The sequence below is a fragment of the Etheostoma cragini genome, chromosome 18, assembly GCF_013103735.1.
Source record: "Etheostoma cragini isolate CJK2018 chromosome 18, CSU_Ecrag_1.0, whole genome shotgun sequence".
Lineage (NCBI taxonomy): Eukaryota > Metazoa > Chordata > Actinopteri > Perciformes > Percidae > Etheostoma > Etheostoma cragini.
The window spans coordinates 22,169,833-22,188,374 of record NC_048424.1 but is presented as its reverse complement, the minus strand read 5'-3'; the positions used below and the strand labels follow the sequence as shown (position 1 = coordinate 22,188,374).

General features: G+C 42.0%; 2 protein-coding genes across 2 annotated transcripts in view; one reads left to right on the top strand and one right to left on the bottom strand.

The window, feature by feature from the left end:
• si:ch211-241j12.4 (puratrophin-1) overlaps positions 1-7,101 on the bottom strand; it is a 7,541-nt gene extending 440 nt beyond the window's left edge. Inside the window, exons 1-9 of the mRNA XM_034900789.1 lie at positions 6,848-7,101; positions 6,515-6,589; positions 5,811-5,934; positions 5,609-5,705; positions 3,706-3,819; positions 3,506-3,622; positions 1,101-1,261; positions 567-713; positions 5-88 (exon numbers count right to left, since the gene is read on the bottom strand). Of these exons, the coding sequence (XP_034756680.1) occupies positions 5-88; positions 567-713; positions 1,101-1,261; positions 3,506-3,622; positions 3,706-3,819; positions 5,609-5,705; positions 5,811-5,934; positions 6,515-6,589; positions 6,848-6,866 (938 nt within the window). The 5' untranslated portion in view covers positions 6,867-7,101. The remainder of the gene's footprint in view (positions 1-4; positions 89-566; positions 714-1,100; positions 1,262-3,505; positions 3,623-3,705; positions 3,820-5,608; positions 5,706-5,810; positions 5,935-6,514; positions 6,590-6,847) is intronic.
• Positions 7,102-8,784: 1,683 nt separating this feature from the next.
• Positions 8,785-17,168, top strand: rmdn3 (regulator of microtubule dynamics 3). Its single transcript, XM_034899920.1, has 12 exons — positions 8,785-9,386; positions 9,930-10,119; positions 11,392-11,535; positions 12,337-12,676; positions 13,206-13,308; positions 14,136-14,196; positions 14,297-14,372; positions 14,493-14,570; positions 15,049-15,147; positions 15,696-15,749; positions 16,555-16,635; positions 16,750-17,168. Exons 1-12 carry the CDS (start codon positions 9,185-9,187, stop codon positions 16,804-16,806), a joined length of 1,485 nt encoding a protein of 494 aa, XP_034755811.1. The 5' UTR covers positions 8,785-9,184; the 3' UTR covers positions 16,807-17,168.
• The last annotated feature ends 1,374 nt before the right edge of the window (positions 17,169-18,542 follow it).

Below are 18,542 nucleotides of genomic sequence, written 5' to 3'. Positions count from 1 at the left end.
TCGCAGCTGGAACACCTGCAGCTGGAGACGGGCCTTAGAAAAGGCCTGCTGCCACAGCAGCTCCACTTTCTCCACTGCTGCAGTTATCCTGTGAAGTACGAAAAATCTCTTTAAAATATATCTGGCATCGATTCATATTTATTACAACTTACTCTTCTAGTTCGTGGTTGCTAAAACACCTTAGCACAGCGCACATCTATTTCATGAGACAGGTGCGCAGGAAAGAACAAGTTGGTCATAAGAAATGTAGAAAAAGTCCAAAATAAATGCTTACCGTTTCAAAATAAAGTTGATTTACCTTTGTGTCCTGTTGATTGTGTTTACTTATACATGTATGCATTAATGCTGCATGTATGTGCATATTCACAAATGTGAATATTTTCTAGATTCTTCACTTCTGTGACAGTAATTGAATAAGTTTCTAATTTTTAGCACAGTTATGCAACACAGGAACATTGCAACATTTTACGGTATGTGTGGGAAGTGTTATTACAGAGGATTAAGATCCATTTGAGAGCAGTGCTCGGGGGGTGGGGGGGGGGGGGGGGGGTTGCTCCCTGCTGTACCTGCTGTGGTTCTGGTGCATGTCCAAGGCGGTGTGGTTGAAGAGGGCGGTGCCAGCCATCGCCTGGTAGCACGGCTCCATCTCAGGGTAACGCAGCTTCTCCACCACACTCTCACAGTGCCTCAGCAGCTCATCCAGCCCCAGTTCCCTGCATAGCAAAACAGGTCAGTTTAAAGATGGCGTGGCGGGGGAAAGAAATGTTTTAGTTTTCTGTTTTTGATTCTTGAGTGTGTACCCTTCACTGGTGGTTTACTAGTAATTAGAGCTGTATCGGCAGATATCGGGTATTTACCAACTATTGGTATCGGCATTTATAACTGCCGATAAAATATATATATATATATATATATATTTTAAAAAAGCATGGTCAACCATGTTGTTAGTGACAACATAAATCGGCATTTATCGGATTATCAGATTTTTAAATAAAATATTTCGGTCGAGCTCTACTAGTTATTAGGGTGGGAAACTGGCTACGCTTAGATTTAACATCCTGCTATTTTGTGTAATTTGCAACAAACAAGTAGAGTTTCACCTCCTGAGCTTCTGGAACGTGGCCTCGTTGGTGGAGCAGAAGTGTTTGAGCTCGCTGAAGGTGGAGGGCAGCGGCAGTCCTGACAGAGACTTCAGGGTGGAGATACACGAGGGCAGCCGCTTGACCACAGACAGGAACTCCTGAACAAAGTCGTCGATCTCCTGCAAGGAGCAGCACAGCGCCAGAGTCAGTTTCTAATGCTGAGATGGTTCACGGGTCAGTGAATACATCCCAGTTCTCCCTGCAGACACGGGCGGGGATGAATGGGAAGAACGACAGAGTGATTGGCGCTGGTACAGCAGGTGGGTTTAAAAGGTTTAAAGCTGTCGTTTTTGGCAAGGTTGCTTCCAACTGTTCTCTTCTATTTCTGGGTTAAAAACACACAACAGCAGCGGAGTTGGGAAGGGCAGTTCTAACCTAGGGGGCATTCGCTGGCCCAGACCTAACACCGGTTAAGGTGTATACATGCACACACAACAGTTTGTTGCTAAAACGTCTTATCGGTTTAGCCTGTGACACAGAGATACCCGGTTTAGCTCACGATACGTCCAGAGTAGGTAGTAGTTTCTAACACTTGAAATGCATCTATAACTTAATCTTATTGTAAAAGAATGATTTACTGTCTCAGCAAAAGTATTCATCCCAACACACACACACACATATATATATATACATATATATATATATATATATATATATACATATATATACATATATATACATATATATACATATATACATATATATATATATATATATATATATTTCTTTTTTTTATAATAAATCAAGTTGCTGAGAGACTTATTGTAAGCTGCTGAAATAGCTAAACACCCACAACCTAAATGTAGGTCTGGCAGAGACTATGTGGTTTCATCCTGAATAGGTCGGCTATAGGCAGAGAGCCACCATGGTTAATGAATACTGTGAGTGAGTCTGTCACCATGGCCCAATGCCCTAGATGAACATGACTGAATGTATAATGTAACGGGGAAGGGGCTCCTTTCACTTGCTAATAGGGTCAGCTGATTACACGAGGCATTTGCACAAGCTTCGCCAAGGTAACAAACAATAGACACAGGCCGCTTGGAAGGACCTCATGAATGGATTCACACATGAAAACCTCTCCTGGCTGAGTGAGCGGAGCAGGCTCTCCATCACAAAGAAGCAATATTTAGAATACAAATAGTTGGAATAAATATTGTGGCTGTGTTTAGCTGTATTGTACGTCATTCAGGCGTAAGCAGAACAACAGAGCATGTATTTGTGTGTATACATAAGCCAACCGCTGCAGAGGACAGCAGGACAATGTTACTTTGTGCGAAGAACTCGGACTGATCATAAGACAAATATCGGAGTGATTTGAGGCAAACCTTATGAAGCCAAGGGTTTCACTAACTGAACTGGTGAGAATGACTAAATGGAGGCATTCTATCTTATTGCCTACATTTATTATATATCAAATAATTATACGTGTTTTTGCCAGTTGCTTATTCCCCGGGCCCCTTATGTTTTGTCGCCCAGCAGTTTCCTCTGGATTTAGGGCGGCACCTAAACCATGGTTGCAAGTGGGGCCGTGGTCTGACTCTGCACCGCGCTACGTCCTGCTATGCTCTGCAGGGCGCTGCTACGTCCTGTTATGCCCTGCTACACCCTGTTGTACCCAGCTACACCATGAACTACTACAATTACTATTTCTAGTCATAGTTCCATTATCTTTATTGTGACTATTATTGCCATTGTTCATCACACCCCCAACCGAGCCCATCAGACACCGCCTACCAAGAGCCTGGGTCTGTACCAGGTTTCTCCTAAAAGGAGTTTTTCCTGACAATTGTTGCACTAAATGCTTGCTCTTGGGGGAATTACTAGAATTGTTGCAAATTATAGAGCGTTGTCTAGACCTGTAAGGTGTCTTGAGATAACTGTTGTTTTGATACTATAAATAAAATTGAGTGGCTAGTGTCCATTGAATGGGTAACTAGCACATCTGTAGTGACTAGTAATGCTGAAAGGTACATACAGGTATTGGAGGAACATGCAGTATGCTGCCATCCAAGCAACGTCTTTCTGCTCCACCCCTGCTTTTTACATCAAAACAATGCCAACCCACATTCTGCACGCGTTCTCCCAGAACTGTCTCCCATTGAACACGTGTGGCACATTAAAGCGCAAAACACAACAACAGAGACCCTGGACTGTTGAACAACTGAAGTCGTGCATCAAGCAAGAACGGGAAAGAAGTCCACCAACGAAGCTTCAACAATTAGTGTCCACGGTTTCCCAAAAGCTTGAGGGTTGTTAAAAGGAAAGTAGATGTAACAGTGGTAAATAGGCCTCAGGCCCATTTGGGTCTGATGCCATTAAATAAACACTTTACAGAGGTATGACATTTTCTCGAAAAATACCTTGATGAAGGTCACCCAGCTCTGGTGACAGTAAATAAGGTAGCCGCCCAAAGCTGCCGTTAGCTGGCTTCGGTCAATGTAGTTGGAGAGCTCCGAGGTTTCTTTTAGAAGGACTTTCTGCAAAACGATGACATCAGCGTTACCTCATGAAGTCACACCTAAAAACAAAGCCAGGATACAATAGGGGTTGCATTATTTACCTTGAAAGAGGCAGTGTGAGACCTTGAAGGGGCCAGGAGTTTCAGCAACAGCTTGACGACCTCCTTCTTTTTGGGCTGAACTATGTACACACTGTGGACTGTGCGCTTGTTCAGCTAGGAAAGAACAGGGAAAAAACATTAGCAGTTTGTGTTAAAAAATAAATTAAAAAGTTGATAGTTTCTTTAGTAATGAATGGAAAAGAAAAAAAGTTAAAGTTAAACAAAAAAAAAAAAAAAGTGTTTGTAACCCCGGGATTCTCCGTATGTCCATACCCTTAGTGTTGTAATTTTAGACCATGTTTACAAGAACATGGTTATTCTGCTTTTTGTACAAATGTAAATCTATATACCAAAACTGACATCCTGTGAAAAAGTGCAACTTTTGAGGCCTTTAGTGTCTTAGGGCAGTTGCCTTGGTGTGATCCAGATATATGGACACATATCTGTTAGCTTGTTATCATTGTTAAACAATTCAGGCATCTTTTAAATGAGTCCGTCTGTTTTGGAAAGCAAAAGAAAAAAAACACGCATAACTTAGTAATTACATCAATTTTCTTCCTATCCTAATTACAAACTAAAACCTTTAAATGTGTTGGTATGCATGATGACGTCTGCCAGCAGCTAAGACCACAGATATAAAGAGGTTTTGCAGAACAGTTGATCTGGGTGCCAAAACCTTACATAATTGTGCTCATTTTATGCAATTTCACAGTGGCTTTTCTTATAACCAAGCATGTGAGCAGCCATGCATGTGACACCCACGTTCCCCCCACTATGTCCACCGTAGATATGATGCACTTGGTATTGTGCTTTGAAGATCAGCTCAGACAACAGCTCTTTGGATCAATAAAACAGATAATGCATTAAGTTAATGCAGCAACATGGAGCCCGACACTGCTGTGTGCAGAGGGCCCACTCCAAGTCTGCATGCATAATTCGGACAGAACCAACAGAAACATCAAGCTGAGGTTTAACAAAAGCTCTGTGCGAACAGACTCCTGAAACATCATAATTGTTCATTTATAAAACTACAATATCTGTGAGAAGGTTTCATCAAGAGACCTGGCCAACAGTATATTTTCTTTGTCACAGCACTTCCTGTCAGCCAGCTAACATCGTCCTACCAGGAGAGCCGAAAGACCTGTTACTTCGACCGGTCTTTTACACTAAATCCATCTTAGGTGTTGATGTGCCCTGCTGTTGAATTTTAAGTTTCTCCTCTTAATGAAGACTTTCATATGGCTTTGCCAAAATCAGGTCCACAATATTAGCATTGTCTGCCATTGTGAGCAGTTTGCTAGTTCACCCCCACAACTCTAGCCCAGCTTATGAATGAATCTAACAAAACAATATTAAAACTTGAAGGAGGAAATGTGGGAATTAAGTTAAACTGAAACCTGATATGTGGGGTATAATTGTGTGAAATGAATGATGAAACTTGGCTAGCAATTTTGCAAAGCAAATACCAAGAAACCGGTTGCAGCAGTTCGTCTTTCAACGTGCACCTAACCAACTTTAAAGGGTACTTGTAGTTTGTGACAGATAGCGTAAATGTTGCCACCTAGCATGTTTTGACGTGTGTGTGTGTGTGTGTGTGAGAGAGAGAATGTCCAATCAACTACACATCTACATTTTCTGTGCTGTATTGAGAACTCAGTAAAGGTTTCAAGCTTCCCGTCCAGGGTGTTCTGACAGACTCTGCAGCTATCCTAAGGATCCCTCCGCCTGTACCCCCCCCCCCGCCCCACCATCTTTTATCTATGATCGTTACAAAAGCCATTACTGTGGAAATCTGGAAACCACATTCTACATGTGGTAGATATCTAGTTTGAAAACAGTTATTGAAAACACTCAGCCCAGTATCGGCGGAAACATCCCACAGTGCGCTCTGCCATGTCAATACCTCGAGCAGAAGCAGAGTCTCAGCGATGAACCTGGCTGTAGGGAGCGAGGCCTCCCTCAGATCAGCCACCACTGACACCAACCTCTCCTGCTTCTTACTGGAGAGAGAGAGAGAGAGCGAGAGAGAGATATTAACCCACCAGTCGGTACACCTCATACTCCGTCTCACATACAACACAAAACACGTGTCTGACTCCACGTACTTGTGCAGACCCAGAAAGTAGTTTATGAAGTCCACCACTTCTGCTTTGCTGAGTACCAGGGGCAGTTTTGCTTGCTGATCAGCTGGGAACACGATCAAAGGGCAGCCATGTTGATCAAAAGCACCTGAAAAGATAGGTTTGACAAGACATCTGGAAATTTGTTTTTCTGAGGCAAAATTTAACATGAAAAAGGTTATGGTCTGTTTCAACACTTGATTTTTCTCAACGTTTGTCATCTTTTTCTGAGCCTTTTGAAATTTTAATGGGTTTTCCCCAAAACATTTTAAAGTTTTTTTTCACATTTGTTCACATTTTAGTCACTTGACAATTTTCTAATCGTTTTCTTTAAATGCTATAAAACTGACACAAATTCAAATTTAAGTAGTGAACTGATTTAACTTGTGAGGAGCGTTGTTGGCAACTATCCAAGTCACTTTTTGGAAAATGTGTTTGAAAGAAAGCCATATTTCTGATATAAAAACTTTTTTGGAAAGTGGTCAAATTTGACCCACAGACACCAGGAGGGTTAATAAATCAAGTCAAAATGAAAACTGATTGTCAATATCTCAATATGCAAGAACACTGTATCAGCATCTGTTACAAATGTAGCACTTTCCCATTCACGGCCAAGCTTGAACTAATGCAGTACAAGTCCCATAACCCAAGTCTAGCTACCAGAATAGAGTGGAGGGGTTTATAGCTACCAGGGAATAACACGGCCGCAGAGTTGAGCACATGATCAGCAGGCAGCGGCGGGGAGGGGGCACACTCCGGTCCGTCTAAAAGGTTCGTGGGAAATGATTATTTTGATTGAAAACACGCCAGACAGGAACATTCCTAGCAATATGACCAGCGGAGGAACCGGTCCAGCAAATTCCTCACCGCATTCAGAAAAAGTTGGCTGGTGAATGAACGCGCCACGAAACTGTGGGCTACATTTATTAAAAGTGTATCAGTGAAACCCACAAGTTACCGCCACGTTAGAACGGCGGACAAAGAAGCCGTCGCGTGCACATTTGCACTTGTCACCGTCCTACCTGTTGCGTGTCGGCTCATCTTGAATTCTTCACCCGCGGCTCATTTTCACAAGTTTTTAGTGGTAAGGAAGACTTGTAGCTGAGGAACCGGACCGGACACCTTATTGTTCAGTCTATGCCGACAGAGTCAGTTCCGCTGCGGTGCTGGAAGACAACGCCGGGTGGACCGCGGCTGCTCGCTGCTTTCTCCGCCATGTTCCATCTATTCAGCGGCGTCGGTGAGCTGAGTGACCCCGCCGCTGACAGGATGCTGCTGGGCTAATTTATTACGCTGGCTGCGTGGGCAAAGAGGGCGGGGAAAACACAGGGGAGGACGGACTACCCCCCCCCCCCCCCCCCCCCCCCCCCCCCCCACACACACATTTTTATTATTTTAATTTATTCAGTTCTTTATCCAAGCCAACTTTGGCTTCAAAGTTTTAAAGGTTAGGCTTCACTGCCAGAATTATGGAGTCCTGAGATATGCATATACATTTTGATCTTGTGTAACAATATATAGATCTTTTTCACAGAATATAGCGTAATATAGGCCTATTGTGTGCATAAGATATTATTTTATTTGCAGAATGAATTGATCTTAAAATTAAAACTAACCTAACATTCCTGGTGCTGACTATAGGCATAATATACTGTACTTGTGGGAACAATATACAAATAAATATTTTTAGTCTTTTGGGGTTCCTCAAAGTCTGACTTCATGTTTACAATTAGTTGGCTAATTTCCCCAATAATTGCCTCATTTCTGTGATTAACAAATTAGAGCATAATTGAAAGACAGAGGCTGTAGTTCCACTATCGGTTCTGTCCCTACATAATGCCAAAGGGACTGATGTGCCCTTTATGGGCTACTTTTGAAACCCCATGAGCTGGTGGGCAGGACGTTCTGTTGTCTCATCACAAGGAGACCTACTCAGCCTCAGTCTGTGTTTTATGTCTTTTGTGGCTTTGGAAGAGCTTTCCAAAGTTGGAAAAAAATCTCAGCTTGCAAACTGTAGGTTTGGGGTTTTAAAGAAATTGGTGTTAGAAGGCAGGGAGGGTCTAATTAAAGATGCTATTGAGTTGCATTATTATGGGAAGTGAATGATCCAGTATTTTTTTGCTTCTCAGTCTCTGCTGCTTTGATTTTGAACATTCTTTTTAAATTCGTCTGACAACCTTATGGGAGTGCAATGTTAAATCTCTCGAGTATCCACATCTTTAAACAATATTCTCCTGCAGCTAAACCAAATGAATACCATAAATTAGGTTATGATTATAATTATGACAAATATAAAGACAAAGACATTTTTATCTGAGCCAGCTGCTCCAGTCACTTCAAGCCAAGCCCTTTCTGTCCTAACAAACTGGTCTGATTGCATACCTCAAACACCCAGATCTATTGTTTAGCTTAAGTCATTGATTCATTTGTTTACTTTTGTAAAGTTACTTTGTATTAAATGTAGTGTGTTTTGTCCGTCTTGCCATCTTGGCTACTTATGTACTGTTGTAATGTCCTGTCTCTCTTGTGTTCTTGGTGAAACGGAAGAAAAATGTTCACAATCTGTGGACAATAAAGTTTTTTTATTCTTAAATTTACTTTAATCCAATGTAAGATTTCCTACTCAGCATCACTGTTTAATTAGACCAAAGCCAGATGCAGTTCCAGCAGTAAACTGTTAAAAAGCTAGACAGTAAAAAAAGCAGTAAACAGTACTTTATAGTCAATTCAATTTTATTTACAATATATAAATCATAACAAGAGATATCTCAAGACAATTTACACATAGAGTAGGCCTAGATCTAGACCACACTCTATGATCGGCAGAAACCTAACTATTTCCCAAAAGCAAGTGTTTGATGCATTTTATTTTGTAAGTTGGAACCGGAAGTTGTTTCCCCACGCGCTAGCCTCGTTGACAGGCTTCTGCGTGCTGCGCTCCGATGTGACGTCGGTTACGTTATATTGTTATAGCATCATTGCGGCTAGCCGACATTTGTACACCTTGTTGCGAACGGCCTGTTTCATTTTGTTTTATCGTTAAGCTTTAAAACGTGTCGACTATATAGAAGTAGGTGAGGTCTCGAGGGGAAGAGGTAACAGCTGCGTCAAGCTTATAACAAGTTGTCAGCGTTATTAGCCATTAAACGATAACAGTGAAAGGCATTAGGCTAACGTGCTAGCCGTGAGCGTGTCAACACATTTTTTTCGGAACTCCAATAATTGACGTCTAAAGGCTGAAGTCATGTCGTTGGCATCCTGAGATACATCACAGGCAGTCATGGTTGGTGACGAATGAAAGCGACACCGAGTTAACTAACGTTAACGCTAGTTATCAACGGTCTGCGGAGTGGGGAGAAATGAATATGCCGCTGGGAAGGAACGGGTTAATCGGGCTCGCTGTCGGAGCTACAGCCGGCTGTGGCTTGATTGCCTTCATAATTTACAAGGAGATCGTTAGGAGAAGATCCCAGAGACTGGTGCTGGAGGCCCGGCCAGCTTCCCGGCTGTTGGACGGAGTGGATATAGCCGTGCAGCAGCGGGATGCCATGGATGCACAGGGTGGGTTGGCTCTGCTCTGCTCTGCCTGGCGCTAACCCGAGCATGACTAGTGTGATAGGTTTGTTTCCAACTGCATAAACGGTTCTTTCAAAAGTACCTGTTCATGGGATGTGAGAAAAGCTCTCTTCAGTTACGATGATGACTCATCTGGACCACATGGTAACTTCATAGCATGTGGCACGCAAGAGGTTTTTATTTCATTTTTTCTTTTACCTAAATGCATTGGGGTTAACCACAGCTCAACATTTGACATTTTGCCTTATTCTGTAGTTAAATGGGCCTGAGGTTGGCATGCCTTGGCCACATCCCAGGGAGGGTCCTCATCTAGATCAGGTAGCTTTTTGCCCCAATTACCGCTCCTTTAGGTGCTTTACTCTTAGTTTGACTCCTCACCTGGGTTAAGTTTACATTGAGTAGCCCTTCCAAAAGCTACTGACCCATAGAACAGAGCTCCCGGGAGACCATGATGACGTGAGAGTTAGGGGTTGGGGAAGACAAGTCCAAACTCACATCTAATATGTTGTGTCTCCCCGTGTCCTCCAGAGGTGGAGGCCCAGCAGCAGGCTCTGGCAGCCGTGGAGGCAGTGGTGCAGGGCCTGTCTCTGGAGCAACAGCTGGAGTTTAGGAACCAGCTGGACGAGGTTCTGACCTGCGTTGGAACGCTGCGCTCAGAGGTGGCAGAGCTGAGGGGCGGCCTGCAAGACATAGCCCAGCAGATTATTCAGGACGTCAAGTAAGTCACAGCATCTACCCTACTGAGCCTCTTTGAGGATGACACCAAATCAGTGGCGGATTTACAGGGGGGCAGCTGCCCACCCCACTGTAAAGCACTGCCCCCTAACTTTGGTCTTCCAAAAACAAGCCGTCAGTATGTCCACAAGCTTATCAAAGCATTGAAACAAACAATAAATTGACCTAAAGAGAATAAATCTTTGGCCCCTGCCTCTCAAATGCTTAGCTACGTCCCTGCATCAAACGTGAAGAGCGGTGTTCACACAGTCTGGCTCACACACTGCAATCCACAACATTTTACTTTAAACTTAATACCCTTATATTGGTGTCTTTCAATGATTTTTAGAATGTTTTGGGCTAAATTACTGGGGAATGATGTGTTTTTTGTATTTAAGTAAATAAGTGTCATAACATATTGGAATTTAAGATGGTTTATGGTGTTATTACTTTCTAAGGGGATCATGTTGATAGGTTTATGTTAATGGTTTTACAGTTTAAACACAGTGTTGCCCGCCTCGGCTCTTATTTCCACTCGAGGACGTCTCCAGTGTCGTCTAACTAGAACTGTTGATTTATTTAATGAAAGAGGAGAGACAAGCCAAGGCCTTACTTGAATGCTTTGCTTCCCCATACAACATTTGTATTGATTTCAATTTTTATACATCTATAGCCTTATATGTTGAAAATCTTAAAATCAGCTCTAGCTCTCCCAGTGAAGAGAGACCACAAGGGGTGTTATATAATCTGTTATGTGATCATATTTTCTAGTTTTTATCAGGATTCAGTTAGTGTTCTGAGAAGGTTGAAGGCCTCTTGGGGCAATATTTGGAAGACTAGAAAAAGGGACATTGCAGTAATCAAGTCAGGAGGACACAAATGCATGGATTACAGTTTCACTATCATAAAATATATAAGATTGTTACTGAGCTGGAACAATGCTGTCCCGGTAATAGCCTTGATGTGTCAGACGAGGATCATAAATCAAGACGAGGATCATAAATCAAGACGAGGATCATAAATCAAGCCCTGAGCTTGAGCTTTCAGAGATAATACAACCATCAATATTAATACACAGATTCTTAAACAAGTGATCATATTAGTCATAAAGTGTCTGAAGGAGTTCCTTAAAGTCTTTGACTGAAAGCAGAACATAATGTTATAATAATTAGAATGTTATAATAATGGGGTGAAACACCATTATGACCCCCCCCCCACATGGAGGTTGTTGGTATTGTTTGACTAATGTGAACGTGTGTTCTACCCCCCCATTCAGAAAGGGAGTGGAGGACACTCAGCGGGTACGCCGGCGGCGCCATTTTGTCCACAGAGAACGCACCGACTCCACCGGCTCCAGCTCCATCTACTTCACAGCCAGCCAGGGCGCAGCCAGCACGTATGAAACCACCAGCGAAGGAGGGTATGTCGGCAAAAAGCAGTACGCACACTGTTTACATCCTATTTCTGGTGATCCCATATATTACACTACATAATGTATATAATTGATGAGCAACATTTTTTTTATTTTGTTCAATACTCCCACCTTTTTGCTCGGTTTCCTAGTCATTTGATCCATGTAACTTTAAAAATATTATTCAATGCGGCTTTTTTTGTTTGGCAAAAATCCTTCTCCTCGGGTAAGGAGTCCTGCAGTAGTGGCCTGTGAGTCAAGTAGTAATGTTGTGCAGGACCAGGTCTGGCTGAGGTCCAGGTTTCAGCTGTTTCTTTAAAGGCTGTTTAACAAGCTTTATCAGCTAATTCCTGTTAATCTCTAAAACAACTATTTAACAGGCTGTTAAATAGTGCCCAGTGTGGCTAATACTAAGTACATGACTGACTGACTGATGCCAATAGTAGAAACTTCCCTTTACCACGTTTGGATTCTCACCCTGAGACACCTATCCAGCCCCGGCTTGGGTCCTACACATTGTCATCAGTTTCAAAGAAACTTTCTAACAAATAATCTTCAGAACAAACTGTTGGCAGTTATAAGAGGGTGTACCCTGTTAACAGTGACACTAATCCTGGAAAGAGATGTTGAATTTTGTAAACTTTTTTCAAATTACTCAAATTATTGTGACATATCTTTTTTTAATTTTAATGTTATGTTGTAAATGTAAAGGAAACTGAAGTAATCATAAATAAACCTGAATTTCCAAGTGTGGTTACTTAATTTATCTCCAAATTACTAAACGGCCAAATACAAACCTGTATGTCCCAGGTACTCGACGGCCTACGCCGAGTCCGACTACACCGACCGGGACACAGACAAAGAGGAGGGGGAGCGGGAGCCTGAAGAGGAGTCTGAGGAAGAGGAGGAAAGGAGCTGCGCCACTGTCCTCACCATCCGCCAGGAAGACTCCCAGGAGGAAGAAGTGGAGGAGAGGGGGCTGGAGGACGAGGAGGAGGAAGAGGAGGGAGAGGAGGGGAGGCTTCAGCCTGTGACTGAAGTTCCCAGTGGGGAGCTGGCTCTCCTCCTGGCTCAGAGTGACATCCTCCACACAGGAGACGCCAGTCTAAAGGCAGAGGGCTTTCGCCTGCTGCTAGACAACAGAGCAGAGGTAAGGGACAGTGACCTAGTGCTGGAGCTATTCATAATAGGGGTGTCACCATTTAGATTATTAATTGAAAATTGATCGAAAATGAGCTTTCAGTTTCAATCATCGAAATCAAAATCAAAATCAGCAAGTCTCAGGGGTTAGTTTTTGTCCAGCCCGGCCTACCTGGGACAGAGACATAGAAACAGCGTAGCTTAAAATCCTCCTCCTTCCCTGAGCTCACTGGTGTAGCAACATGTGGCCTTCCTGGTCAGTTATATATGAAAACAAACTCTACAGTGTGTTGGCCCACAATGGGCCTTCATGATGCCTTCAGGTACACCTCGTAAACTTCAACACACTCACACTGTTGTAAAAAAAAAAAATCTGCTATCTAGTGACTTTTATTGTTGCGTAGCCGCCAGTCCTGGGGGGGGTCAATTTTTTAGAATTTGGAGAATCTTGACACCTCATATTCATCATCATAATAATTAATAATATAATAGTATAAAATAAAGTTTATTCAAATATTGTATATGTTCTGTGTGCACAGTATGGAGACAGCAGGGAGTTTCTATGGCGACTGGCTCGGGCATACAGGGATATGTACGAATCCACTGAGGATAAACAAGAGAAGAAGGCCTACGCACAACAAGGTAATGGACACACACACACACACACACACACACACACACACACACACACACACACACACACACTCGCCCCTAATATAATGATTATTATCTTAAGTCTTGACCTTGAGTAATTAATCAAAGTAAAATGAAGGTGGATTGAACCAGTCAAAAAGCCTAATTTAAAAATAAGAGCACATTTGGAAGTGCTAAACTGTTAGTAGGCCCTGCAGCATGGCTCAGATGACTCATGAAGACTTCCCATGGTCGCCGTTCGTCTGCATGCATGCTGTATTCACAGAGACCGGCTGGAGCATGCTTCAAACTCATGTCGAGCAGTATCGGAGCCAAATGTTTCCATGCTGTCTAAGAGCATGCCAAACCGGCGGGTGGCAGAGTAACGAGCAGCTCAAACCCACCCTAGCCAATCAGAATCTCCAAAATAGCAACAACATCAACGAATCCCTTCCTCTCTCCTAAACCTCTGTCACTCCCCGATGTGAGTCGAGTGCAGATGTTGATTCTGCATGCTCAGATTTAAACTGTTTACGGTATAACTGTCATACTGAAATCTATGAAATAATAAACTCTTCATGTTACAACAATAACAGAAGATGGGAATCATTTCAAAAACGTTGTAGCTATCTATGATTGTTTGGTTGCTAACGTTAGCTCAAAACTCCACCCAACTGACAGCCTTAAGTAGGTCCATTTTTACTGTGTTGACATTCCAGAAGTCTCTCATTAGCATCTTGTAGGCTACTCATCGCAAAGTGACACACGACTTAAATCTGCACTCGACTCACATCGTAGTCTAGTTTCTGTCATTGAGCTGTGAGCTGCTGTTGCAGGTCGAGAGGAGGCCGAGTTGGCCCTGAAGAAGAACGGCCTGAATGCTGAGTGTCACAAATGGTAAGAGGGTGAACTTCTACCTAACATTTACACTCTGTATAGATGTTGCAGCTATCGACGATGATTTAATGTCACCATTATGCGACGCTTTTGGCTCCAGGTTTGCCGTGCTGACAGAACTGACCTCCCAGCATGATAGCATGCACAGCAAACTGAAGAGCAGCCATATATTAAAGGTAAACACAGGCACACATTTTGGTTATTTAACTAATGTTTTGTTCCAAGTACGGATTACTTTTAATCCGTAGAGTTGTGTACCGCATATAAATGTTTGAGCTTCTTTGTTTCTCCAACAGGAGCATCTGGATCGGGCCCTCGCCCTCCGAGATGACGACCCCATGTGTTTCTACCTGCTTGGCCGATGGTGCTACGAGGTGAGAGAAGATGCAGCATTTTGAAGTAGGGCTGGACGATATGAAGACAATCAAATATCACAATGTTTTTGACCAAATACCTTAAAGTCGATACCGCAGTATTGGTGCTTTGACATAATATTTATTTATATACACAATTAGATTTTTGATAACTAATCATCAGTAATGTGGATATAATGACTAAGTGGCTGAATGCAAATAATAGAACAGTTACAACCGTCTGGTAAATTCAGGAAATAACATCACTTTACTGTAATGGAGCCTGTAAAACAGCACCATATTATGATATTACAATATCCAAAATTTAAGACAGTATCTAGTCTCATATCACGATATCGATATAATATCGATATATTGCCCAGCTCTATTTTGAAGTTATTGTTAACTCTGGTCTTATCAGAAGCACACTTCATCAAACATCAACGCTGAACGGCAACCACAAGTTGTAGTGACAGGCCGTGTGTCCGTGTCTCTGCAGGTAGCCACTCTGGACTGGTTGGAAAAGAAGGCCGCGGCGGCCCTCTACCAGAGCCCCCCCGCCTCCACACTGCACGACGCGCTTGAGAACTTTCTCAAGGTACTATTGGTGTCTATTATAAAGTTTTACAAAAGGTAGTGCAACACATTTTTATGATTTATGACTATGAATCCGTCTTGAAGTTATTCTGACTTATAAGTGGGATAATTCATTTTTTAAATGGGGGAGGGGGGGTCTGGCAGAGAGATCTCTGAATGCTTTGTTTACACGTAAACCGAGAGAAACGGAGGTATAGGCAGCCGAGGAAGAGAAGAGAGAGGAAGGGATCTGTTGCTGTTGTTGCTATTTTGGGGATTCTGATTGGCTGACGTGGGCTTGGGCTTCTCGTTACACTGCCACCTGCAGGTTTGGCGTGCTCTTGACGGAGTAGATACGCGGGTACGTGTCATCGGACACTTTTCTGAAAACAGACAGCTGTGCACCAAGTTACATTTGAAACCGGAGAGGTTGAAATGTCCGTTGTGAAAATAGTTGCCACATGTAAACGCAGCATTACTCAAGAGTGCCTAGGGGCTTTTCCTTTGACATGTGATTGTAAAATGGAATGTTCTATTAATGAGACATTTGTCTTGTGTGCTGTATTCCAGGCAGAGGAACTCAGTCCAGGTTTCTCCAAGACAGTGAGACTTTACATCGCACAGGTAAACAATCAGGTGGTCCCACACAGTCCTTTGACAGATGGTACATTAGAGACTTGACCACATCCAGGCCGTGTGGTTTCAGGTGTTTGTAGTTGTAATACTCGCGTTGGCCACTAGAAGCTTAAGGGCCCCATAGACAGCTAATGGCATTCTTTTTCTTCTTCTTTTACAGTCTGAGTGCACCACTAGCCCAGGTTCTACTGCTGATTAAAATACATGTTTAGCCAAATATAAAGACATGACAGTAATGTTACATAACAAAATATGCTGATTAAAAAAAAAAAAAAGAGATTTTTGGTGAATAATTAATAGTAATGTGGATGTAAAGAATAAGTTACCTTTACCCAAGTAGGTAAAAGTAAATATTAAAACAGTTACAAGAGTCTGGTAATGTCCTAAAATAACCACTTTACTGTAATGCAGCCGTTAAAACCAGGAAAAGACACCACTTATGTTTTGTTATAACGATATCCGAAATCTAGACTCACATCACAATATTAATATAATATATATCGATATATTGCCCAGCACTACCCTGATCCACAACGGAGTGTTTCAAAAGCTTATGTTTGTCTAATTTTTAACTATGCTGCACATTATATTATATATATTATAGCCTACAACTAAACATAAACAAGCATAAAAACAGCTATTCAGCAATTTTGTTTCATTATTATTATCAAATTGGTTGAAATTGAATTGAATTTTATCAAATACAAAAACCAACATGAGCGTGATAGATATGGTCGGTCGGCCAGCTGTGTGTCGTGATCGTGACACTAACCATGTTCTCTTTGGCTGTTAGTGTCACAGGAAGCTGGGGAACATCTCTGAGGCCACGAACTGGACCGAGCTGGCTCTGAAGATGCCCACAAACTCCAACTATGTAAGAGCACCCTCCACTCTACCTATTAGAACAAAGCTTGTAATATTCACCCAGAAATGTATCAATACTACGCTGTGCATGTAACACAATTCTGTGCATTTTTGCCTTTCCAAGGATGAAACGAGTAAACTGGAGGCTCAGCTTCGAGTCTTGACTGACACAAAAACCTGAAATGTTTTTTCCTGAGATCCAGCTAATGAAGCCACTCAACCGATGGCACTGATTGGCTAGTCAGGCCGCCAATCTGTGTCCATTTTTTTCCCTTCATTGGTGGATATCTACATACTGTCACTGTGAAATGAAATGGAGTTTGTTGATATTATTGTATATTTTTTTTCTTTACTATTGGTTAATTAAGTCAGTATTGCTTTAAGTAGTATATATTTTAATGTATGTGGTATATTTAAAGGTATAATATGTAGGGGCCAGACATACAGAGAAGAGAGAGTGCAGCAGGGGTTGAGCGAGCTAGAGAGTGAATGAAGACAGGGAGCGACCAAAGCAGTAATCTGGAATAAAATGCTCTTCTCTCATTATCTCATATTGGTTATGTCATAAAGCATGAACACACACCAGCGCTGGAAGGGGCCACATTGTGGGATTATGAGTGAATGCACAGCTTCAGCCTGTCTGTTTATCTGCGTCAGTTAAACTTGGGAGAAGGTATGATGCACAAGGGGCAAATGATGGTTGGAAATGAGAATTATAATAATAAAGCCCAGAATCATCCCAACATTCCAAAGTATGAAAGTCTCTGCAGAGACAGACACAACCACTCTTCGACTGGGTCACAAGTGGGAGTACTTTTGTGTTGGTTTTCTAGGCAAGCATTGCCTATTATACCTTTTAATGTGCTTACTAATAATAAGCAAATAAACAAGTAGGTTTTGTTTTTTAGCACCATGTTAAACTAACATCGTAATTCAACATGCAAACTTAATAGAGGAGTTCCATAACAAAAATACTCATGGGCACGTCACTATAGTGTTTCCCAGCCATTTAGATGGCTTTGGTTTTATTTGTTGAAATGCAATCTGAGACCTTTTTTTTTAATATATGTTCTGACTGACTAATAAAAGTGATAAGTTGTCTGGAAACAGAGCTGCTAATCCAGTTTGATCAGGGACGTTTTAAGAGCTTTAAGGGAGTCTATCACTATACCTAATGTAAAGTTATTTGTATTTGACCCACTTATTATAATATTGTTCTGCTGGGTCCTTCTCAGTTCTGGACAGATGTTTTGTGGATATAAATGACACTTCATTAATGTAGATGTAGTAACATTGTATTTTGCTCAGAATATCATCCATGAAACATTTCTTTCCAGTTAAGCTCCAATCTCCCCACCCTTCTGGTTGTGACTGAAAAATATTGTATTGTTTGATGTGTACCTAATTTTCCTTTTGTGTGTATTTAATTGTGATGGCCAAATGAAGCTTTGTGAACCAGTGTCTATCTACCCACTAGATGGCGCCCTTGGTTTATAGGCCTGAGGCGTAGTGATTTCATGGCTTCTCAGCCCTTTGAACAGAGAGCCGTCTAGTGGCTCAGACAATGTACACTGGTTTACAAAGCTTCATTTGGCCTTCACTTGTATTTGCTGCCTTTGAGCTTTGAGTGTTTTTACATTCCTTTAATTTTCTAGTTTCTGATTCTACATGACTTTAATGGATCTTTTTCTATTTTATTTCATCCTTGAGGTTAATTTTGCAGTCACGGCTGTTCAAAAACAGCGGATTTGTTACGTATCAATATTGTGATCCCGCAATGAAGTGAATATGCATTGAACTAACACATGGGTAACACTGAATAAAATGATTTTGTGTTTGCCTTGTAAACTTGGAGTTGACCTTTCTAAACATGAAATCCTTCCATGACGACAATGCTGCGGATAATACCGGTCAATA